Source organism: Neopsephotus bourkii, unplaced genomic scaffold (genome assembly GCF_033783945.1).
Source record: "Neopsephotus bourkii isolate Nb327-2 ecotype Australia unplaced genomic scaffold, CSIRO-AGI_Nbou_v1 NB_1589, whole genome shotgun sequence".
NCBI lineage: Eukaryota > Metazoa > Chordata > Aves > Psittaciformes > Psittacidae > Neopsephotus > Neopsephotus bourkii.
In genome coordinates, this window is record NW_026902065.1 from 1,292,975 (window position 1) to 1,319,728 (window position 26,754).

General features: G+C 37.6%; 1 protein-coding gene across 5 annotated transcripts in view; it reads right to left on the bottom strand.

Annotated features, from left to right (window-relative positions):
* Positions 1 to 26,754, bottom strand: part of LARGE1 (LARGE xylosyl- and glucuronyltransferase 1) — a 281,109-nt gene that overhangs the window by 175,391 nt on the left and 78,964 nt on the right. For all 5 annotated transcript variants that reach the window (XM_061371803.1, XM_061371799.1, XM_061371800.1 and 2 more), the window contains one exon: positions 19,213 to 19,399. In XM_061371803.1, coding sequence (XP_061227787.1) covers positions 19,213 to 19,318 — 106 coding nt within the window. In that variant the 5' untranslated portion in view covers positions 19,319 to 19,399. The remainder of the gene's footprint in view (positions 1 to 19,212; positions 19,400 to 26,754) is intronic.

The window sequence follows — 26,754 nt, forward strand, 5'->3', positions numbered from 1 at the left end:
GTGCAGCTGAGTGTTTACATGCTTTCTTCCTTACGTGATGTATTGTTCTTGTCACTGTCTACTGTGATGGCAAACATATATATAGTATCACAACAAAATATCGTCTGAAAGGAATCAGGGGCAGAGAAATTAGGGACTACAGATATTACAACTATCTGTTAGAGATGGCTAACTAAGAGTTCTATCACACAGCTGCAGGTACACAAAAATATGAAACCAGGAAATATTTTTCTATTCACATAAAAGAAACTTGAAAGAAATACAGGTATTCAAATACTTCTCTGGAGAACAACAATTATGGTGCTTGAATTACTCTGCTTATCTCAGACAGCCTTGATCGATCTCCTGCAGTCTTTTTTTCATAACTAGACTACAGGATGCTATTTTTTTAATGTAGTACTCTCTCCAAGTGTTTCAAGATAATCCCCACCTATGTAAAATGTCAAGAAAGAGTGAGTTATTTCATTTTGTGTCACTAATGACAGAGAAACTGCTTCTTCTGTTTCTTTGAAGACAGCCTCAAATTTATTAGAGTGTAAGCCAAAAGGTTGGATGGCTTCCCTGTGAACATTCAAGTTCTCAAAAATACAGATTTCATTTAACCTTTCTGCAGTCATATTTATTTTATGAAAGATTCAATTTGTCATATTCCTGTCATAATCTTGAAAAACTACAGTAAAAGGTTCTCATAGATTCATTTCTATCGTGAAGGTTATTGAAGGTCTATGTGGTGAATAAACACCTTATTTGTGCTTATCCAGCCTCAAATTTGGATCTTATGGGCTAGATACCATCAATAACTTTCTAAAAAACTACAAACTGAATATACTATAAATAATTATGAAATAATTATTAAAACAGTTTTCTTTACCCCAGTTTTCTATGGGAGTAATTTTTTCTTTCAATGGCAACTGGGCAAATAGGAACATGTCTTTATATTTTACACATACATACTTACAAATACCTTCATAGATGCTTTTTGTCCTTTAACTGCTGTTCAGCAATTTGGTTTACTTACAAACCAGTTTCAGGAACTAGAAATACCCAAAATTCAACGTGCATCACAAAAGTAAAAGAATCTTTTTTTTTTTCCCTGCAGCAATAAAATGAGCTGCTCAGCTGCTAGTAATTCTGTTGATAGTCAATTCAGAAGAGTTTACAGCTCATTCTCCTATCCATGGAATGGCTCAGTAGTGCTAAAAAAAATAAAAATCATCTGATGAACAATTAAAAAAGCATATGAAAAGGGAAGTGAATCCAAAGGAAAGTTGATTCCATCTAATTACTTTCATACATAAAGTTACACGTTTAAGAGACTACCTTCTCTTTCTGTTAAAAATCTATAGATTTGGACAACATAAATTTTGTACCATGAGTGCAAAAACATGTAAGATGGGCCTGGGTACAAGCTGAGGGGCACCTGACTTGAATAAGCACCAAAACATGCATGTTAGAAACTATATGTGACACCCAGCAAGCCACAGCTTGTTTAGTCACCATGCCCGAACGGGGTCTGGAATTGCTATGAAGAGAGATCATTACCACTTACTAACAATCTTACTGCATTTTTTTTTTGCAGTACCAGGGCTGTATGCCCCTGCATTTTGGTCAAGTATGTATATAATAACTGTACTCACCTTTAAAATTCATCCTTCTGTGTCAATGTGTTACAGTATTATTCCTCAAACAGTTCCTCTTGTGCAAGAGGCTTTTTATGTTCGATCATGATGGACACTACCTCCCCACAAATAAAATCTAAGTCATTGGGAGCTACAGGTTCTCAGCATCTCTTAGGATGAAGTCTGCATTTTGCAGAACACTTCTGTATCCTTCAGGACAGGAAGTACAGTAGGCAGAAAATCAATGTGTCAGGCAAAGAAATAATAGGCAGATCAGAGCTTTTTCAATACACGCTGTGTGTTTCTTTACAAATTACATTCCCTGCATGGTGGGTTGACGCTGGCTGGATGCCAGGTGCCTACCAAAGTTGTTCTGTCACTCCCCTCCTCAGCTGGATAGGGAAGAGAAAATATAATTAAAAGTTCATGGGTCGAGATAAGGAGAGGGCAAAACCAACCGTTGTGATTTAACCTCAGCCAGCAGCTAAGTACCACGCAGCTGCTCACTCATTCCCCCCTCCAGCTCCCTGATGAAATGGGGAGGAGAATTGTTAAAAGGTAAAACCCACGAGTTGAGATAAGGACATGAAGTAAATATTGTAATAATAACAAGAGGGAAAAGAGAGATAGAGGAATAATGCCTAACAAACACAAGTGATGCACAATACCATTGCTCACTATCTGATGACCAATGTTCAGCCAGACCCAAGAAGCGATCATCCCCTCCCAGCCAGCTCATTCACTTCATATACTGAGCATGATGTTCTATGGCATGAAATATCCCTTTGGCTATTTCAGGTCAGTTGCCCTGGCTGCGCTCCCTCACAGTTTCTTGTGCACCTCCCCACTAGCACAGCATGGGGAACTGGAAAGTCCTTAACTTAGGGTAAGCACTATGTAGCAACAACTAAAATGCTTCACCATGGTCTGCACCACTGGCTGCAAGGGAACCTCTGACTCAGAGTCTGGAGCACCTTCTCTACTCCTTCTGTGCTGACCTTGGGGTCTGCAGTTGTTCTCTCTCCTCTCTCTGCTGCTGTTTCCACAGTATGTTTTCCCCCTTCTTAAATATACTATTCCATATGTGCTACCGACATTGCTGACCAGCTAGACCCTGGCCAGCGGCAGGTCCAGCTGGATTTGGCTCTGTCTGACATGGGAGAAGCTTCTAGTAGCTTCTCACGGAAGCCACCCCTGTAGACCCCTGCTACCAAAACCTTGCCACACAAACTCAATACACCCTGAACCACCCACTTTGAAATAAATCCACTTTCCTACACAAATGCTTTGAGTAGTTCAGATTACACAGGGAGACTGTCACTCAAAAGAAGAATTTCAAAGCAGTGTTCCTGAAGCTTAACAGCATTCCTTTTTCTCCATCAACACTTCTTTTCCTTTGCCTGAAAAGGTTGGTGTAACTAATTAGTCCCCAACACTCCATTATAATAACAATATTACCTAGCCTATATAGTGGTTTTCATCAGTAGATCAAAAAGTACTTAGCAAAGAAGGCAAATGTTATTACCTCATCAAGTAATACCCACTAAATAATCAGCTCTGCTGCTAACTTAATCCTTAGAAATGGTGTTTTAAAACCATGAAGAAGCCAAAACGTAATCTCGAAATAATACACCTTCTCTAGCTTTCTCTAGCAAAGGAGATTATTGCCTGTTCAGTGGACCCCAAGAGGGTTACATGAAGCAAAAAGGGAATATATTTGCAAAGATACCACAGAGGATTAGAAGGGACCTTTACAGCTATTAAGCTAAGGCCCAATTGTCTCATGCCGATATATCATATAAGCCCTTTCTCAAATGGCTCAAGTTTTGCATTAGAACTAGTGAGTGCCTTTCGCCTTTCATTAATCCCACTGAGAGGTTTTGATAGAAGTGCACTGATGGGACAAACAGATATTTTCCTCCCATGTCCATCCTAAATGCACTGGTGATCTAATAAAAATCATTTGTCTTGGCATTAACAGTGTCCATTCATGTGAAAAGCTCTGCTCTGCCTTGTGCATTTAGAAAGCTCTCAATTTGGTAAAAGAACAGAAAATACAATTAAGTCTCCCATTCTAATAACTAACAAGGTCTATCAAATTTTGCCTGTGGCTGTTGACATATATACCTTACCTACTAACTTCCAGTGTCAAGTTCAGCTTTCCTAGGACTATTTATTAAAATTATTAAAAGTCCGAGACCTAATTCTAGAGCAGTGACAATCACCTAAGAGGCCACTATAGTGTATTAAGATTATTCTTTCCCAAGGTACCTTACTCTTACAAACACTGAACTTTATTTGCCATTGTATGGCCCTGCTTTAAAAAAATCTCATGGTGTAGATTCCACAATTCCTATTCACTGTCTACCAGGACATTTCACACTCCTTATGTTTAGAGCTGCTTGTCCTCTTGGTCAAATTCTACCTAAATCTCCCACTGCTGCAATTTAAGTCTGTAACTAGTTACATTCAGATCAAACCCACTTCTGTATGCTGTAAAAAGGCTACTCAGCTTGCAGTGTTGACTACAAATGTGCAGTCCTCCTTTTCCTGAGAATTTCACTATTGATCAACCTTTCTCTAAACAGCCAGGGAAGATGTTTGGCCTTCCACCATATACTTGAGAACAGTACTAAGATACACTTTGTTTTCAACAAACAGCATCAGAAGTACTTCAAGTATATCACATTACTGCATTTTGAAGTTCTGAACAGTTTTACCCTATTTTTCACTGTCTGAAGAAGCAAAGACCTCCTAATTTACCTACTTCTCCTGTATCCTTGACCGATATCTCCATCAACTTGGTAACAACATTCTGCTGTTCTCTTTGAGGCAACTAATCAATAGAATTAAGTAGGAATGTGTTTTTACCTGTATTCTGGATTCTCACAGCCATTATCTGTTCATTATCAACCAGGCAACTTAAAATAATGAAAATGGTGACTCTCTCAGTTCAGTCTCTTAACTTTTCTCCCTTTTAAAAATTTCAGCATCCAGGAGTGTACCTGTCCATATATGCATAGAAAATGATTACCCAAAATGTAAGTTTTCTAGTAACTTCTTGATTATTTTGAGATATACTGGAACTGTTAATTAAAGTACACAGGCAGAATACAACTTGCTTATTAAGTTACAGTCATTGTCTTTCAGTTATTTTATTCTTATTATTTTTAACCTCATAACCTTCAGCTGTCTTACTGGGGAGTGAACGATATAAAGCCTCTGCTCTTGAGCTAGACTGATAATAAAAAGGTGCTGGGAGGTCTAGACAGACTTAAATGAATAAAAAATCATTGCTCCATCTACTATCACCAAAAATGCTTCACCTACAGGATCACTCTCCTCTTTCTCTTCAATGTATTGTTCATTCAATTTACACTTGCTCTTGAGAGGATCAAATACACAGGTTTTCCATATTCCTTGTAACAGCAAATTATCTCTTAATAATTAATGATTTCCTTCAACTTTACAACACTGATTCAGTTAAAGCCACAAACAAACACTTGATGACTAACAAATATCCATTATCTATTTGCAAGTTCAACTGGTCACCTTTATGTTTAGACAGAGTTTCAACTACAAAATTTCACTGTAATTTCAGAAGTTTGAAACCTAAAAGAATAGTTTGGAATGGACAATAACATACAGGTTTCCATGATGCTGAATCCTTTCGCACGTATGTGATGCTCAAATACAATGAGGTTAGTCTGAGGCACTGTGAGACTGCTTACAGTAACATTGCAAATGATGCTTTCATAATGGAACTCAGTGTCTTCTTGAGTCCTCAAGATAATCCTCTCTCTTTTCAATAGGAATCCACTTTTTTCACATCTCAGGTTTGTGCATGCACATCTCTTCCTTGACTGTATTATTACAAAAAAAAGCCAGCTCTCAGTACTCTGTTCAGCTTCCTACCAAGAAAGCCTTTATGACAAGTGACAGTAACACCTGAGCATGCTTCTTTCCTCACTCTCATTCATTAGCTCCTCCATCCTTAGTTAAACACTCATGTCCTCAGTTTTCACCACGCTGTTAGAACATCTCTTTTGTGAGTCCCACTGAAAACAGAGCTCCCACACTTCACCAGTCCTTTTGCAATTCCTACTCTCACTCACTGAAAAACTGGTTCTTCCAACAAGCACCACCTAAAATTGCCATCTTTCAACCAGTAGAAGCTTTGCATTTCCTGTCTGCCTCCAAGGGGAGTCTCTATTCCACCACAGCTCCTAAATCAAGTACATTACTTCTGTGCAACCAAACTGTGACAGCACAAAAAACACCCCTTGCTCAGAAATGGCTCAGATTTTCCCATTACTTCTGTGCAGTCAAACCATGACAAAAACACCAGGAATGTTTCTAAGCAGTATCAAAATAACAATATAATATCTTCCTACTCCTTGTACTTTACTGGTTGATATATAAGGTAAATGATCGTTTAGTTATTACAAATATAACAGTCTGCTCAAATATGCAAATGTTTTCCTAAATACCTTGTTTCCAAGGACAATACCATTTTAAAAAATTAAGGAAATTCAATGTATGTTACATATGTTCATAGAGTGCAGTCTGGTACTCTGTAAATATTTTTTCATCCCCCCAAAAATACCATTATGCTTCAGGTTGACAATATTATTTTAGATCTGGCTTGCCTGAGTCAACCTGCAAAATAAATTAGCATGCCAATTAGGACAGTACCAATTGTTGTAGATTTGGTGGAGGAAGGGATTCTGCCCTTTCTTTAGTGGCAGCAATTGCAATGGGCAATAGCAAATTTTTCTAAGCTTCATGTTATTGTCTTGTTTTACCCACCTGTTGTGGTTTTAGTACCCAAGGTGGAAAAGTGGCTACTGATATCAAAAAAGTTCTTTTTAAAAAGCTATTTTTAATGACGCTCAGGAAGGTTCCATGACCAGAGAACTTTAGAGGCGTGCTGCAGTTACATCCTAAATGAGCAGTGTAGATAGAGGCCTTTTTCAAAGCTAAAAGGAAAAATGCAGTTACACAACAGTCTTCCTGGCAAGAGGGAATAAATCAGTCCTCTCAGTAGAGCAAAGTATCAGGCTGGGAGCCATCTTTTCTGCAAAAATACTGTAATGATTGATTTTGGGTTAAAGCTCTCGGGTGCTCAACCTGAACTTCTCCAAATTCAGAGGGGCCTGTTTTTTAAACAGGAGAAACATTGACTCAAAATCAGGCATCCAGAACCAATAAAGCAAGACAGTAGCAGCCACAACTACAAACTCCTTAAAATTTTCTTAAGTGCTTTCACAGCATGTGCTATACAAATTAATCAGCTACATCACAGATCAACCAGCAAATCTGCTATCCAATAAATGAAGTCTATCTGATGCATACAGAAGACTAAGCATTATGCTTCTGAGCTCCCTGTGTGGCTTTGTCTCAGTCTGATCTGTTCTTCTCTGACTTACAAAACTATAACCTTCTGTCTGAAATGGAGAGCTGCTGCTTTTAAAACTGCTTGGAACCTGATAAACAACCCCCCAGATAGGTGGGATATGGAAATTGCACATTAACACCTATACAGACAGTACTTCATTCTTTAGCGCTTCTCTCTAAGATAAGCTTGTGGCAGTCTAAGACACCATGCCATTTTAAACAGCTACTGCTATGTCAACTAGCATAATATTCCACATGACTCTTTATTGGTACATATATTGTTTAGGAAGCTGTTTTAACTGAGCTGGCAAAAGCCATTCCTACACTGCAATAACGCTATCAACAACAATGACACGGACCACTATAATTGTGTAATTTATGAAGATTTCTATGCGGATTCTTTCTTGTCATCCCCTGATTCAGTGTGCTGCTCATCTGTACTGCACCACAAATCTAACCATACTTCTGAGGCACAAGTAAATGTGTACAAACAGGAGCTGGGGACAGGGAGCATATATTTTTGAAGGGAATGGGTAGTGAGTCACATACCCAAACCCATAGTTTTCAGTATCTTGATTTAACCCGTCTTCCTCCTGAATACAGTTAAAAACCATGAATCCCACAACTAGCTTTGTTCAAGAAATAATCTTCTTCTCTTCATCTCCTGGCAGTGGTCTTCAATTAAAGTCTGCAATGATGAAACTCTTGGAGATTGACAGAGGAAATAAAAGGAAAGAAACTACTGAAATGCATCTTCAGAAGTAGATTATTAAATGTCCCGCAGACATCAGTGCGAGTGACAGCCGCCAGAGCTTAGTGAAAAAAGAGAAGCAGAAAATTAAACTTCTCATTGGGCTTGATGATGATTAATATCTCTTCTCTGATGATCTGTAACTGCTTAATCTTTGCTATTAATATCAAATCACTGAGGTGTAAGTATGGTCGCTGAAGAGAAAAGGGGCATATTAGAATGTTTAAAATTGAGGAGAGGAAAAAAAAGACAAAAATAACTGAGGTATATTTTGCTCTTAAATCTCTTAGAGCAAGAAACTCAGAATGAAGCTGAGAGTCACCATCAGAGGATCTGAAGTCAGATTACCATGAGGCAGACCTCGTGCAAAAAAAGTTGTTCAGTTTAAAAGAGATAAATAGCAGATTTCAATCATTTGGTTAAAGGTATTTGCATTCTACAGGAAGAGTACTTAATTGATCACACCTCCATTAAAGGGTATGTGAACAAGCAACTAATAACTTCACCCAACTCAAGTATGTTAGATAATGGTTATTTTCAGATTTACTTATCTCTGTGTATATTGGCAAAGCTTTAAAGAGTTAGTTGGAGTTCCCTGGAAGCTAATAATTACATTTAGCTGTGCAGACGGATTTTTCTACTTGGTTGCTGTAAGAATACTCTACAAAATGTAACCTCTTTGTTGAGATTTTTACCTTAAACCCTTGGGTTTGTAATGCACTGAAGCAAGAGGTGAAATAGCTAAATCCATTATAGTTAACGCCCCTAGAAAACATTCTGTGTGTATTACATTTTCGGACCAAAGGAAATCTCTGTTAAAGTCACCATAGATCACTTGAGGCACATATTAGAACAGTTTGATTAGTAGAGAATAAAAAGCAGATTTTTATAGCAACCATTCATCTGAAAACGTTATTCTTGCTAAAGTTAACAAGCAAAATCATTGAGTTAGGTTAAATTAAATTCAGTGACAGGCAGGAAATTTACTGATTGTGAAATATTAAAGCTGTGGAATTAGTTCAATACAATTCTAGAATACTGAATATGCTTTAATGATATGAAAGCAGTGGGAGAGAAATCTTTCATTTCTTAATACTGTAAAGGTAACTTGCAAACACTGTACAGTGACTTTCTGTTTTATCTCAAAAACTGAGATTACAACACTCATAAAATGTAAGTTTATAAGCCTGAATAATTGGTTGACAAATTAGTGCTCAAATAAATCTTGTTTCTCAAATTTAATAAACATTTTTAACTTGCACCTGAAACTGTGCTTGACTTGATCTTTTCCGAAGGGTTATTTTTCACTACTGAAAAGTTACAGTAACCTGAAGCCCAAAACAAAGAATCTACTTGGGAAATTAGTTTTTCTGTCCTAGGATGGCAACTGATCATCCTGATAACTAGGGTTATCAGCTATGGTAAGATTAGTAATTATCTGAGAAATATACCTTGTGTTAAAAAAAACCCAGCTATATGCTTTGGTAATTGTAGTTCTGTAGCACTCTCATCTATAGTTCACAAGGTGGTACTTCCTTCAGTGTACTTTATGTATTGCAATATCTCATAGCATTGAGCACTTATTTACACAAAATTGAAACTGTTTAAATAATCCCTTTTTATTATTTTCTCCTCATCTATTTCTCATCTTTCACTTCCAAACATGAAGCCAGAAAAATACAGACAAGGATTAAATCACGTATTTGTGAAAAATGCGGCATAACTTATTCAGAGATGCGCTAAAATCCTCCACCAGCTTTAAAATAAACTTTGGAAATCTGGTTAGAAAAAAAGCTGTGGTATATCTAGAAGGCATGGGTCATACGCAGGAATTACCAGTCAACATTATTCTATCAACTCTACAACCTAATACAAGCTGCACCATGCAAGAGAAGAGAGATGTTAACATTAATCTGATGGCAAAAATCTACAAATCTTCACAAGCCAACAAAACATAAGTACCTGTTCTGTGAGATTTTGGGGAGAATCTACAATTTGTCTCCCAGTTCCATTTTGGAACACAAATAAGAAAAAGCCTGGTGCAACTACTCTAAGAGAGATTTACTGACATGTAAAGGAAAGATGAATCATAAAATAGGAAAGAAAGAAAATGGTGGGGAGGAACACTGCTTTTAGAGTTTATTTTATTTTATTTTTTAATGCAATCACATACAGCTCTTCCATCTTTTTTATTCTAGCAGTTTCTTCAAGACGTTTCCAGCATATAAGAATATTTCTATCATATTAGCCATGGCTTTATTTCGGCTCCAGAAATAATAATCTATATATTACATGAATGCTATGCGACACTGTTTGATATTAAACTACACTGTGGCAACCTCAATACTGTGTTAAGAGAGCCAAATGAAGATGCTATTGTAGCACCAACAGCCATAAATGCACTGGTTTTAATCTACTTAGGAAGAACAAATACCACTTTGAAGATGTAGGAGCCCAGGCTTCACTGTCTAGAAAACAGTGCACAAGCTGACCAGGCTTCTGCTTTTCACAGTGGCCTACTTCTGTTCCTAACAGTATCTGTGCTTGCTCAGTTACAGCCAGCACAAGCAGATCTGATTCTATTACAATCACACTTTCAGTGTATTTTGTAGATACAGATTTTGGATTTTCCAATTCAGAACCTTAATACATTACAACCAAGGTTGTAAGCTATTCCGTGTGCCCTAAAGTATACACTGATGGTAGTGATTTCATTGGGCATCTACAAAAGTTCAGGAATCAGTATGCAGACAGAGGACCATGCACCTTTTCTTTAGAATAGGTATAGATCTGTTACTACAAGTTCACTGGAAAAGTATCTCATTATAGTATCATAGAACTGATAGGGTTAGGAAGGACCTTAAATATAACCTAGGTCCAACCCTCCTGCCATGGTCAGGGACACCTCCCACTAGACACTGTCACCCAAGGTTCTTTTCAACCTGGCCTTGAACACTGCCAGGGATGGAGAATTTACTTCTCTGGGCAACCTGTTCCAGTGCTTCACTATCCTCACATTAAGAACTTCTTCCTTATATCTAACCATAACTTCCCCTGCTTAAGTTTAAACCCATTACCCCTTGTCCTATTGTTACAGTCCCTCAAGAAGGGACCCTCTCCAGCATCACTGTAGGCCCCCTCCACGCAGCCTTCTCTACTCCAGGCTGAACAGCCGCAACTTTCTCAACCTGTCTTTGTATGGGAGGTGCTCGAGCCCCCTGATCATCCTCATGGCCTCCTCTGGGCTTGCGCCAACAGCTCCATGTCCTTCTTATGTTGATGACACCAGAATTGCACGCAGTACTCCAAGTGGGGTCTCACGAGAGAAAGTAGAGGGGCAGGATGACTTGTGTACATTCAGGCTCCTAAGATGATCTTGAATCTGATCTTGTCCTAAAATGGGTCTAAGGTCTTCATTCTCACAGTCCCTGCATTTCCCTTCCAAGACTTGAGTGGCATGGCTAGAGCACTTGTTGGTGAAGACTGGGGCAAAGAAGTCATTGAGAACATCAGCCTTCTTCAAATGCAGGGTAGCCAGTTCTCCCATTTCCTTCCAGAGGAAGGAAATTATCCACATATCCTTGCTTCCACCTTATGAAAAGCTTTATTCAGACAGTAAAATGTTTTATCTAGGCCCATAAATTACCTTCCATTATTTTTGTTTTTAAGTAAACGTACCAAACAGAAGCACAATCTGTTATGCTCTCTGAATTTAACATTGAAAACTTTCACTTCTCCCCCCTAATTACTGATCTCTGCAAAAGCTGACATTTAGCAATTTGAAAGCTAAACAGAATTATAATGAAAACAAAGCATGTTTAAAACTTTCATGTTTACATCCTGAACTTTGACTCATGTTCCACCGAAGTATGGAGAAGGATGGTTGTGCTACAGGTTAAAAAAAATTATTACCACAGGATAGCTCAAATGGCTTGAACACCGTTAAACTGCAAAAGAGTATTAGGCTAAAAACATACAGTTTTCCAGGTCATCAACTTCTCCTCCTGTTGTTGGTATCTACAAAGCTGAGTGAACCGAGTTGACTGCTGTAAGCCCATGGTTTTGAAGTTAGCTGTGCATTTCACTCAATCGTCCAAGGATATTGAGATACCTTTAAAAAAATCTGTCAGATTCAAGTCTCAAAACAAGAACTGCAGAAGGAAAAGCAGCACAAGAGAGGTAAAACTTCAAGGGAGGGAAATAACTACTCAACTGAAAAACTGAATGGTTGTCATGACTGAAAAAATTGTCTGAAATGGGTAAAGAGGGAACAAAGAAATGTCTTGAAGATACTGGGATTCTTAAGGTAAGCATACCTAAAATATATCCATCCAATACCAGGCTATTAACCTTCACACTCAGTTGCTTTTCCTAAACCATGCCAGAGCATTATCTGCAGAACAAAAGAATAACCATACATGATGTGTGAAATACTTCTTCAAATTTATTTTTATCTTGACTCCTTCCCCTTCTGGTATTATGCACATTTAAATAAAAATTCAAAATGTAAGTTTCAAAACTACTGAAATATGGTACAGATGCAATTTACTAACAGGAAAGATTCTGATTACAAACTTTTTCTAGATCTGAAAAAATACCCACAAATTTTAAACAGAAATATTCCACTAGAACCAAATATCGTAAGTTAATTGTTCTGAGTTAATTGAAACATTCACTAGAAACAAAATACTAAATTTTCATTTCAATCTTTTAAAATATTTGTATTTCACGTATTTTATTTCTCCCATACATATACATTTGTTGACCTGTTTGCCCCAGAAGATCATTGGTTAATTTCAAATTATTTTGTTAGAGGGAAAGAAGTCAGATGTAATGAAGCTTCTACAATCGTCAGGAACACACAGGGAGATGCTATACATTTCACTAGTGAGAAATATATTGCAGCATGAACTCAAGGTTTATTTAAATACCAGGAGACCCATATGGGAGCTAGATTTTTATAAATGCCCTAATTGTAGGAAATATGACTTCAACATCAATCAGCCGCATGCCATCAATCAACAGCAAGTCAGGCTACATTAGTTCCAACATTCAAAGAAGGTCTGGTGGCCTTATAAGCTGCACATTTTGTTTCAAACAGCCAAGCAGAACTGGAGGTTGGCTTTTTCTTCTTTTTTTTTTTCTTTTAGAAACAAGACATTTAAGCTCACCTTGTTTTTCTGAAGAAAACCATATTTTGACTATGAAGTTAAAAGTACCTATCTTTGAATCTTTCTTTGAAGAGAAAGAGGAATAATCAGGAAATAACTCCCCTACTGCTAGTCTTCCATGAAGTCCTAATAGAATTTAGGCATCCAGATGTCACTTCTTGGAAGGAATTTGCTCACTTTTGTGTAATGCAACTTTCACGGACAACATTTCTCCCAAAGGTTTGCTCAATGAATGAGGAAGTCAAAGATGGAATAAGAGCCTTGAGAGAAGTGTTGAAAGAGAACATGTATGTCCTACACTGGAATTCAAAAGAGCAATGTATATTTGCTTTCATTTGACACAGCATACTCACAAAAGAAGCGGCTGTTGCAAGATTCATGGCATTTCCTGAGATGATAATATATCGGTTTAAGGATGTGAATTCCTGGCAAGCAAAAGAAGAACCAGCACTGAAACCAGCATTTAGGTGTTGAGCTATTTGGTGGACCTTATTAGTTAAGGATAAAATTGTATTGCAGAATCCTTTGGTTTAACTGAAAGAGTGGTTGAGAATTAAAAAACAAACATGGTCCTCACTGACTCCACAGTTTGACCTTCAAAAGCTTCTCATGACCATGTTGTATTTTGGTTCACATTATTTGCCTAAGGCCATTCTCTTTTTGCCACAGAAACTACTTGAATTTCCAGTCACTGCTCACGAGCAGACTCTGTCTTTATATAATGGGGAATAAAACTCTATTTTTTCATATTTGCTTGCTAATTTTATTTTCTTCTATGATGGTGAAATAATGGTTCTCATGTCTGTACATGTCTGCAAAACAAGATGTAATTGTGGGAATACTGACTTGCAAGCTAAAGATGATAAGCTTTCACAGCACGGACCTCCTGGCCAACATCATACTTCAAACTTCATCAGTATACTAGATATTCCAAACTCTGTATATCTGAATCACAAGGGTTGCATAGAAAGTCAAGCTTTCAAGGACAAAGCAATAAAACCTGGTGTAAGCCTGAGGTCTTTATTATCATGACTGATTTTTTTCTTGGAGAATCCTCCAGTAAAAACTGCAAACACACTAAAGAAGGTATCTTGATTGCAGCTGAGATAAAAGTGCTTAAACGACAACTCTCAGCATATTTCCTAAAAAAAAAAAACATAACAAGAGAGGAGTAAATGACCACCATTTGCTCCAGAATGGAAATGTACACAGAAGCAACTTTTACGAAGGGGTTGCTATGAATCCAAACTAAAGCACGTATAATGAGTAACTGAACATGTAAACTTGTTCAGCACCCATCACAGTAACATCCTTATTATATGCAAAGGAGCCCTTTCAGGACCTCTCTTCTAAGAACTTTATTAAAAAGACGTGATAAATGCAGAGGTTGAAACTTCTACTTTAAATGCACACTGGATTAAGTTTTCTTGTTTAATCCTGCTGAGACACACAGCAGATAAAATTCAGGCAAACTGAGCGAATTGTAATAAAAAAAGCAATTTCAGATTTTGCCTCTTTCTGATTACATTGTCTGTGAAGGGATTATTTTCTGATGTTTGTTAATCAGTTGCAAGTGTCTGATAGACAGTTTAGCAATTAATTATTTGTTTGCCTCTTCCTATGAGCAATTTATTGCAAGCATTAAAAATTCAGCAGTTTTCATCACGCACATAAGATCATGTGATAAACTTTTGGCACTTAACTCTATAAAGCTGAACTCCCAGAATCAGTTTTCTGATTCAAGTATTCACAAATATGATTTCAAAATCTGCTTCCCATGAATATTAAAACTGGATATTCATTGTTTCTGTAGACATTTTTCCCAATTAACATATTCACTAGAATATTTATGGAAAGCATACACAAAAAGAGTGTGAACAGCATCAAAGTGAAGCCATTTAAATACCAAGATGAATATTTGCAGCCTTCCTTCATTTTACTTTATTGTATTTTATGAGGTGTTTGCCCAACTCTGGCTTCAATCATGTCTCTACAGATTACTTGGGCTAAAATGTAGTCAGAAAATTACAGTTGCCCAACACTGAAGTGAAAAAAACAACAACTGAGGAAAGCAAGTCCCAGGAAAGAAGGCAGGTCGTGCTTTTAAAATGTTACCTTGACAGTTGACAAAACACAGAGTGAGCTTCCTGCCCTCTCACAGACCTCCTACGTAGTGTCTCACACAACTTCTCAAGTCTTTATCTTAAGGTTACACTACTGACTTTCCTTTCCTGTGAAATATGTTCTATACAGAAACCCTCCACAGCCACTTTGGGGATTTCAACCTTGAGTGGGTCCACAGAACAGAAACTGGTAATTAAAGTGTATTGTTATCCTTTCAAAACAGAGGTGACTGAGGCCACATAGCCACAGGGGACATTTTTTTTTGAGGAAGCAGTAATCTAGACAGTATGTGTCAAATTACAGTTCCAAGTCTTCATTTTACATGACTTTTATGGTAAAGGGGATACTGCTGCATATAGCTTGGAAAACGATGCTATTTCTGGAGCTACTATTGGTTACCAAAACTGCTATATTCTTTCTAATGAAAATTCACCATATATTATTTGATTGTTTCCTCTTTCCTGTTTTAAATGCACCCCGCCCTTTCTACTCTATTACCTTCCCCTTTGAATGTGATTTAGGAATGTTGGAACAATTAGCTTTTTCATTCAAAGTAACTGATAACTGAAATTACACTGTCCTCATGCATTATTAAAAACAACAACAGTAACCAGTTACATTCAAAGGCTATACAATATTCAAAATCCTCTTTAATATTCTAGTTCATAACCCTAATAGACATATATTCATGATTAATGAAGCTTTTAGTAGCTGTCACTGTCACAGCTTGGGTAATGTCTCCTCCAATGAATATTCCAAGGAAAGAGTCTTACTGGTAGTGTCTGAGTGACAACTGTGCAGTATGAGGCTGCAGTGTACATTCTGACCAGAGAAACAAAACCCAAAATGAAATAAAATTCTTCTTAAAGAGTTGCAAACTATTTAAAAAGCATAACGTGGGATTTGACTACATTAGCCCATATTTTGTATTACAGATTGACTAACAAAGAGCTTACAGAGGCTTTCTAAATGTGATCCCACTGCCATGGCATGGCAAATTAATAACTTCTTACATATAAACACATAGACAAGTAATGTAATCCCTAATTACATCAAGAAGAAGTAATTCCAGGACAAAGCACTGCAGATACCAGTACCGAAGAGAGATATTTGATTCTAGAACCCTGAAACACACAAACGAACAAAACCCTGCAAAATAATACAAAAAAAGAGCACAACATTCTTTCCCATTACACCTCGGTGAGCTCAACCTTTTTAGCTTAGTGAAAAAAAGACCGAGAGGTGGTTCGACTACATGTAAGTACCTTCAAATGGAAATACACCTAACAAGTAAGTGGCAAGACAATGGAGCCAGGCTCTTCACAGTGACACATGGTGCGGAGATGAGTGACATCAGACATAAATTGAAGCAAAAGAGGTTCAAACTAAGTGTAAGGAGAAACTCGTCTACCTGGGGACAGTGAAGCAGTGGCACAAGTTGACCACGAACGCAGTGTAGTCTCTATGCTTGGAGGTTTTCAAGACATGACTGGATAAAGGCTTAAGAAATCCTGCCTGACACCAAAGCCCACCCTGCCTTGAGCAGAAGTTTAACCAGAGAACTCCTGAGGCCCCTTCCACCCTGAATAATTTGAGCCTATGAAGAAACTAGGCACTGACAATTTCTTTAACTTAGTGGATAAAAGTATAACAAGAACCATTTACTTTAATCTGAAACCAAACGAGCTGAAAAGAAAGCTTCTGGTGCTGCATGTTATTAACCAAAGAAGCTAATGCCAGAAGACAGAGAGGACTTCCCACTCCTGCTGGTTTCAAATCAAGGCACGCTGCTGCTGTGGGACATTTTTACTCAACCATACACAGACAGTTTAAAACATAAGTACATTGTGTGAACCACAGTGAAGTACACCTCAAAAAGCTGATAAAATGACAAAAAGGCTTTAACTTCCTGTCAGTAATACCTACAAGTTAAGGAAAATCCTAGCTATCACTTGGTTAAATGAATATTTTAACTGATTATAGTTTTTAACCAACAATCATGCCCCATCCAAAAATGCAAAAAAAAAAAAAAAAAACCAAACCAAAAAAAGATACAGAAAAATAACAGGTAGAGTTACTATTTGTATCTAATTTCCAGTCATTTTTCAGTAGAAGGCTTCCTAATAGGTAATGGGCTTTGCTCCCTGGTTTGCATTTAAGATTAATTCACACTGAGAGCTTTAAGTCACTTCAAATAACATTTAGCAGTGAATTTCAAGATTTGTATTGAGCACTCTGTAAAAACAAAGGATTCTACACACAGAGGAATTTAAAGCAGCATGCCATTATCAATTGTGGACACAATTAAAATAGTCATTACAACAAGGCAGCATAATATTCCTCTAAAAGCAAAAAGGTGAGGCTTGCATTTGCTCAGCTTTTAAAATCAAACACAATCAGTACTGTTCTGCCTGCCAGATCATTAGTTTTCAAGTATGCAGCCAGCACCCTTTATATTTGCAATTTAACATGAATCCCATAAGTGTTTCATCCTCGAATAAGCTCATAGAGTTACTGCCCATTAAGGCAGAATTTTAAGTAAGCAAATAAATTTGCATAAACAAATATTTGTACCTGGCATGTAACTAATACAGAAATGTATGTAATGCACACTAAAAATATTCACACGTCCTTGTAATTTAACTTGGAATCCAATTTTGTTTTGAAACAAAGCACAAATTCATCAGCCAAGGTTAGATGAAAGAAGTTTGACATTTTAAACAATGCCTTTTTAAAATTATCAGACTGTAAACTAGCATTTGAACAGTTTTTAAACAGCTGAAACACCTTTCCTTGTGCTGAGAGAATTACAAAGGCTGAACAGCTTTTTCCAGTCATGCCAAAACAACACACCTATTGCCAAACATAAAATGCTCCATCTCATTTAAAATCAAGAAATAAAAAATACAACCCCCCCCCTCAAAACTACATAGCAAGAAATAGGAGATCCTGCATCTTCTAACCTCACCTAACTGAAGTATTACTACTGAACTCCTGTAAAGCCAGAAAAAGAGGTCATCAGACAGACAAAAGGCAAAGTAGTGGTTATTCCAAGTCTGATTATAAAAAGTGCTAGTTTTACAGCTGCAAGTCAATGTACCTAGAAGCTTGAGGATCTCCACCCGAAAAAAGGACAAAGATACTCCAGCTATAGCAGGCCACTGCCACCCAGAATGATATGGATTTAAACTGATTTTGTATAAAGAGTTTTTATGCAGGTATTTGCTGATTTTCTGTGTTCAGCCTCCTATCACAATAAACATAGAGGCAGTGGCTAGAACTAACAACCTTCACACAAAGGCAAGAAAAGAGCCTCATGTGTTTGCAGGTTTCGGCCAAGTATGCATTTATATAACCAAATCAGGAGCCTAGAGAACATTTCATAGAGTTATTTGCTCCTACATTTTTACGCTTCATAGAGTAGCATCCCACCACTGTCTGACATTCCAAACTAGGTACGACCATGTGTTCCATGGTCCAGTGAGCAGCAGCACAATGGACCACATGACAAGAGAGCCTGCAGCTGAGTAACCATGACCTATCACAGTCCATGATGCAAAGAACCATGCCAGACACACGTTTTCCTGGCTTGTCCTGTAGGCCCTCCAGCTAGGTACACTTCCTGCTTTGCGTCCCAGAACTAGGCTCAGTATCATCTATATATATAAGGTCTAACACTCAGGTCCATAAAAACAAGATGTGTAAAGAGTGCCCAGAATAAATATTTTTAAACACTGTAAAATAATATTAAGGGCAGAACTGAAATGAGATGTTAATTTCAACTAAAAGTAAAATCTTACAGGGCATAGGATAGTTCAACTTTTAAAAATTAGAAAACTCTGAAAAGAAATGAGTAAGGTGGATTTGTTTGGGTTTCTTTCACTTTTTACAAGTCAAAAAATGAGAAAAAAATCAAATAACTGGGGCCAGGAATTACATCCTCCTCAGCAGTGAGAACATGGTAAGGAAGCTCCTTCATTGAAATCTGCACCTTGCAAACTACTTCCTCTTTATATATAAATAAATCCTCAGATTTATTTTGATAAAATCAAATGATTGATAAAATTGATAAAATCAATGATCCACATTTGTCTGCCCTGATACAGTCAACACCCCAGCCTTCCACCTCCAGCCCTTATTCTCCTCCTACCTTCAAAACTCCCAGCAAACAGATAAATCCACGTAATGGCAGGGACAAAAAGGATGGTCAGAGAGGCAGCCAGGAATTTCCGTCGCCCTCTGCAGATTCCCAGCATTCTCTCAGGAGTGCAGATTCCCAATCCAGTGCTGTTCCTATGTCGGAAGCAAATAGTCCACAGCCTCCCACATATTACTCCCTGTAAAAGAAAGGAAAAATAAAATATTTTAACAGCTTATCCCTATACAGAAATTTAGATACACCAGCGTTCCTAAAGAGATAAAAGGACAAGGCTAAAGATAGAGTTCAAACAACGGCAAAGCAATACCCATTTTGAAATTATCCAGGACTAAGTAATAATAAAGCAAGTTTTAGAATTCAGATTAAGACACTAAGTCAATAAAACACATTGTATCAACCTAAATACACATTGAGCTAGTCCTACAACCAGACATCACCTTTATTTGTTTCTTTTCCAGCCTTTTACTCTACAGAAACTCTGGGTCCTTTGATGTTTATGTGTGCTGGTGCCCCTGGGCAGATAAGAGAAAGCCACCCTATTTCTTCACCTGCTCCCAAAGAGCAAAAATCACACCAGTGAATCAATGAGCTGGCTGCAGGTGGTCATGAACTCAAAAGAGTGAACTAAAGAATTAAAGGTACACTTTGGGTGCAGATGGATGTTATTAAAATGACTCACTTTGCTAATCAAAAAGCAATGCTGATGAACTGCTTTATAGAAGGAGAGAAGAGCAAAATGGGCAAGAAAGCTTCATTAGTCACAAAATGGGTATCAAGAACTTTAGATTGCATGATGTGAGAAAAGAAGGGGATTCTGGAAAGTACCAGTGTTTTTATGAGGAAAAAAAAAAGAGTAATTCTGATCTTAATTTGTTTAAAACAATCATGCTGCATTTCAGAGAGGCCAAGATGGCAAAATAATCTGATGATTCTTATTCACAGAAAAACCAGTGCAGGCTTGCAAGGCATAAAAATAATGTTTCGCATTAGGAGAAAAGGCTAGTGTTAAGACAAGAGAGGGTAAGGAAAAAAGGGATGCATTAAGACCATGCAAATCTAGTTCCAAGTTTTGTGTGAAAGAGCTTATGTTTTCTGATTTCAAAAAAAGAATTGGGTCTACCAGAATGACGGGGAAAGAAACACAGTCTCTGGCAGTATAAGGTGTTTAATAACAGTGCCCTTTGGCTTATGCTTAAACTAGCAGTAGAGCTGAAATAGGCAATGAAAGCGTATCTACACTGACAATGGCTACTGTGTACCTTGAAAATATGGCTGAGCTCTACAACTGTACATATACTGCAGTGAAAGTCATTCTGAAATCAAATTACAGCAAAAATGAGAATTTTAGACAAGAGAAATGGGCTCACATGAAGAACTCTGCTATTGGAGATACCTGGCTGCAATAATCAGGCAAACTTAGAGCTGTTTCTCATTCAGTAGGGCTCACTTCACTACTCTACACTTTAAGAGCCATGATAGTACTCTGACCTTGGAACTAATAAAATGGACTGTAATTTGTCCAGAGCCAGCACAAAAAGCATTCCATTGTGTCAGCTTTTCAACACAATGAATGCCTCACCACAGACATTTTGCACAAAATATGTGGACAGACTTAATATTAACAACTGTGGTATTAGAGTCACTGTGTCAGACACAAACATTTGGTAGATAAATTGCAGAGAACTTTCATCTTTACTCACTGTATCTGAATAATGATTATATTTAATTTCTTTTCCTTACATCACACAGCTTGTACTACTACTCTGAAGAAAATCCTTTACATGCCTACTTGAAAAACACAGATAACTTTCCTGGCTTCTGTGTTTTACACTTGCTACACGTGTGTACATTTTAAAATGCACAGAATCACTTTAAGTAGGAAATTATTTTTTTTTCCTTTAAGATCACCAAATGCACCACTGACATCAGACTATGCATGGGCAAATAAATCTTTGAAAATATAAACTCACAATCAGGGTCATCTTTGAATAGCCACATCTTGTAATGCAACACTGGACAGATACTGCTCCTATGGTACCAAAGTAAGAGTCAACACTAGATGTTCCTGAAATCATGCTGTTACAACTACACTGATAGAAGCTTCGGGGGTAATGACAACCAGGCTCTGAAGCTTGAGGTTATGGTGCTGGAGGTGGATTCATCATGGGGCTGCATTTGTAATAAACAATTCTGTTTTTCCTATATATTTTCTTAAATATCTATGCAAGTTTCTGAGCAGTCAACACGGAGGATGAAATCTAGCTTTTCCACCCCATAAATGTGAAGTACCACAACAAATTAAGAAAGTATAAGAAGCAACACTGAACTCCCAATTCAGCTATAAAGGAAAGTTAGGAAAGTGGCAAATTCAGCTCAATACAGATTGTCATCACTGAGACAAAACAGATAAATCATTCTGCACATTCATGCACATGTTTTATCTAACTAGGAAGATATTTGGGAAAAACATAGACTAGTCAGCGCGTGATGGAACACCCTAGGAAACATGGATATATCTCTTTTAATGGTGTTTTAAAAGGAAAAAGAGACATAAACTATTTTAAAGGAAGTTTATACTGCCTTCCCCCCTCCCCAAAGTTGTAAATAGTTTCCCCTGAGTCTTAAATATTCATTTTCAGTGTGTAATATCACCACACCTGCTGAGTAGATTTTTACAAACTAGGCAATGCATCATGTGAGTCAAGTGCAAACCTTACACGAACAACTATATAAAATGCCCATGAATGGTAATGAAGATGCTTGGCTTAAAAGAAAAGCTTTGGACTCCATGATTATCAGTTTTCCTTTTTAAAGATTTTTACCTAACACACCATTGTCAAATAAACTGAAAGAAGATATTGCAGTCCTTTGACACAGTTTTCCTTTCACTTCAACATGTGGCCAGATTGATACCCATCATGAAAGGAAAGTGACTGCTAACACTGCCTGAAGCACATATTTCTGTCATATGAACTTGCCTTTAGACTTCTATAGCATCCACTGCTCCTCAAGCCACAGTCCTACCTGACTCAGGGTCTTAGAAAGCAGCTACTTTGTACGTGACATTGCTAGCTATATTAGTCTTTTCAGTAATAACAAGTTGTCGTGGTTTAAACTGTTAAGACAGTTCATGTTCTTTACACAAATCTATGCAGTGTTCCTCCTGACAGCTTCCAGCCTTAAAAACTGTGCTAACATAATGCCTGCACTCAGAAATTCATACGAAAGAAAAAAAAAATAGGATGAGGAAGTAACTGGCCAATTTAAGCACAGGACCTAGGTGCAATATTCAGATCAAAACAGAGCCAGTGGCTTCTCTTTATTTGTTGCCTACATGAACATCTGCAACTTCAGCCACCTTTACTGGGTTTATCTCAAAGCAAGCAAGATCAAAATTAGCCTCAGACTGAATGGGAATGGTTGTGAGAGTTTCTGGAAAGGGATTTGTACTTTGAAACATGCCCTCAGCTTCACTCCTCCAGACACAGTGAGATTTTATGTCTGTGTCACAGATACAGGAAAGGTCCATGAATTCAATGCACTGCATGTGCTCCAGGAGCGTTGTATAATCGCATCTTAGAAATTAATCTGATTAAATAAGTAATATCCACAAAAACAGCTGGATGTACATCACGCATGTATGCCTTGCTGTAAGTCAAATGATCTACACTTCCACAATAAACCCAGTTCAAGATTTATAAATCGTACTTCACATGTACAGATCATTAGACATTAATACAGCAACCTCAGGCCAGCTCATCCTTGACTACTTCTAACAGAGCTATAAAATGTTACTAACTTGGACAGTGCCTGTGTGAGGGGTCACAGTTGGAATTAACATAAATTGGGTTTCTCTTTACTTACTCCTGACCTTCTTACCACATGGCAATAGCAAACAGAACTACTTTTGTTACCACCACATATGGTCAAATGCTTCCCTTAACCACACTACCTTATCATAGTGGCTTTTTCATTTTAAATCAAAGATTATCTCCTCAGCTAAGTATGAAGTATGTGAATACTTCATCCCTGGCAGCGTTCAAGGCTAGGTTGGACGAGGCCTTGGGTAATATGGTTTAGAGCAAGGTGTCCCTGGCCATGGCAGGGGGGTTGGAACTTGATGATCTTAAGGTCCTTTCCAACCCTAATTATTCTATGATTCTATGATTCTAAGTAGCTCTCAACTAGTAGGAGCAGGACATATATTAAAGCATGTAACACAACACTAAATCACGTTGGTATTCAGTTTCTATTCATTTATTTTTTTAATTAGGGCATGACAGCTCTAAGATGTCAGACATTCAGCAGGAGTTCAGTGGAACAATGGAAGTAATTATGAAAACAAAAATCAAACACAATTAACTAGATTTAACGGCTCTACTATAAAAAGCTTTTCCAACTACTTCATACACTTCCTTGCATTTGTTACAGATAATCTTATCCCAGTAATCTTTCATTTGTTTTCAGAACCACTGAGATGAATATATACAGTTAAAGCTGTTTATACACCAATCCCGTGCCTTGGCTTTGCTGTGTTTCTTGAATTAATGTTATCTAATTCTCTCTGCTTTTCCACACTTGTAGTCACAGAGTCAATGAACAATTTCTACTGTAAAGCTTTTCCCTTGGCTCAGTGTCAATGTAGCATCCGTCCCTTACAAGAGATTTTTCACAGGTTTTTTGCCAGACTCAAAATATAAATAACCTAAGGAAAAAAAGAGTATCTTAGCCAGTATTTTTCTGTTTTTCTTTAAATGTTGATAATGTGGGGTTATAATGAGTTTACTGCTTGATAGTCAGCTTTTTATATTCCAGCTTTGCAGTCTTCCAACTATTAAAGTTGGTTGTCATGTGACAGATTTTTTTGTCATATCAGAGAAAAGTTTGGTACCATAAAGGCAGGGTGTGGAATAAACACATTATGAAATAAAAGATGAAAAAAGTAAATGGTAAATCTTTGTTTAAATAACACAGCTCTGTTAATATACTCCACTTCTCAAGTTCTTAGAACAGAAATAGCATTCTGAAGGAATGTCATCTCTTTTCTCATCTACTTCTTCTCTCACATGGCAGAACGTGCTTCAGAAAGAAATCTGAGGCTCACTGTGCTCCAAAATTCCAATTTTTCTTGGCATTGGAGATCTTCCCCCAAAATCGGACTTCTTAATCCCATTGTATCATGACTTTAAAGAAGGAATTGGGGTGAACGTGGACTCCGCACCCACCTCAAAAGTTCTGTAAATCCATTTTAAGGGGACAGATTACAGCCATTTCCAAATGTGACCCAATTTACGCTTTCCCACCTAGTTACAAAAAAACAGTCCTATCTATAAGAGAGAAAATAGCCAGTGAGTTGACAGCCCAAATGAGTTCTTCCTTGGAACTGTGCTAGCTGCTCTGAGGGCACACAGGATTGACACCTTCTTTTATATTTTCACTGTGTGCTGGTATCTGGTAGATAGGACTGCTTTTTTGTAACTAGTTGGGAATGAGTTTTTAGAAGGTTTCAGGTGCAAGCAACACCCAGCACAGGAATGGGGGATGTGGCTTAGTGTGGACTTGGCAGTGCTAGGTTAATGGTTGGACTCAATGATCTTAAAACTCTTTTCCAGCCTAAATGATGCTATGATTCTGTGAATGGGGATCTAACCTGTAGTAGCACAGCCACAGAAGGACAAAAGTTAATAAATAATTTGCTTTCACATTTTTCCATTTTCATTCCTATCTATTCCTCTATATGTATGTACAGATACATATTTATAGATACCTTTTTAATGGCATTCCTTTATACTTTCAAGCCTAGACTGCTCAAAAATATGGCAAGCCTGAAACGTCAAACATTATTTTCAAAGAATAACGCAATTTAAGATGAACGGGATACAAATATTTTCCTAAGCCTCCTCTAAAATGTCACCGTGAATATGAGGGGAAAAAATAAATCTATCAGTTGAGAAGAGATAACAGCAACTAAACACAATCATGAGAGAAAGATCAATCTTGTCTGTTACTCATATTCCATTTGCAACCCAAGAATGATACTTATTTTCAAAGCAGCTACTGACCTAATTTTTCAGTGAGTTCTCCAAACTCTGCTTTACTCTACCCCCTCACCTATAGGGGTACATAGCATCCATACTTGCTGATTCCCCAGTTTATCTCAGGACTCGGCACAGTTCAAAGAAAATAAAACAGAGCCTGATGCAGTTTGCATATGACAGAAGTCCAACAACTCTATGCCAGGGCATCTTTTTCCTTCATAATAAAGTACTGAAGAGTCATGGGCTTGTCCATTTATTAAGTCTCTTTCTTAGGTACTGTGTGCATGCAATCACATAGAAAACAAAATGGTCTTTAAATCAGAAGTGCTACTTGCAACATACGTAACATCTCTCAAGAATTTTGACGCTAACATTTTGCTTCTCAGCCAAAGTTCTCGTATGCTTATTCAAAAGCAGTGTTTACCTTCATTAAAATCCTCTATGTACAAAGCTGCTTTAACAAGGAACTTTTTTAAAGATTCATAAGAAAGTTTTGCCCAGGAGAAAACAATTACTGCTTTAAGTGTTTCTCCTTGACAAAAGAATTTGTGAATCTACGTCCCTCTATGAAGTAAAGTCTTATCATATTAAGAAAAAAAAAAAGAAAAACCCTTTATTTTACTGCCTGCATCTCACACTACAAGTTAGTTTTACATAGGGATTTGTAACATGCTTACAGCAGATACTTGTCAGATGGAAATAGAAGTTAGCATCGTACTTGCAAATTGCTCTTTATGAAATACTTGTATTACATTACAAAATAAAAGGAGAAAGAAATGGGCCCAGGTGGCTCTCTCCTCAATCCTGCAGTGAGGAGGAATGAGCTGAGGATGAGTGGATAGATTCTGTGGGTTAAAAATTGGTTGCTGTCGTGGTTTAAACCTAGCCAGTAAATAAGTACCATGCAGCCACTCGTTCATCCCCACCCCATGACAACAATGGCTTGTCGCTGTTGAGCTAAGAACAGTTTATTAACTAAAGCATAATATAATACTACTTAATAAGGGAAAAAACAAGGGAAGAGAATATAAAACTAAAAGGGGAAAGGGAAAAAGCAATAAACACAAGTGATGCATAGTATACCTGCTTACTACCAGCCAACTGATAACCCAGCCTGACCCAAGCAGTGATCTGGCCCTTCTGGGTAACTCCCCCTCAGTTTATATACTGGGCATGACACGCTGTGGTATGGAATACGCCTTTGGCTGGTTTGGGTCAGGTGTCCTGTCTCTGCTTCCTCCTGGCTTCTTGTGCCCCTCCTCACTAGCAGAGCTTGAGAGACTGAAAAGTCCTTGATCAGGGTAAGTGCAACTGAGCAATAACTAAAACATTGGTGTGTTATTGGCACTGCTCTCAGACTAAAGCCAAAACACAGCACTGTACCAGCTAGTAATAAAAAAAAAAAGTCTATCCCAGCCAAAACCAGGACAGTTGCACAGCTGGTACTCTGAAGAGATACTTTGATTTTACAACCATGGGACCCTCTCTGAAAATG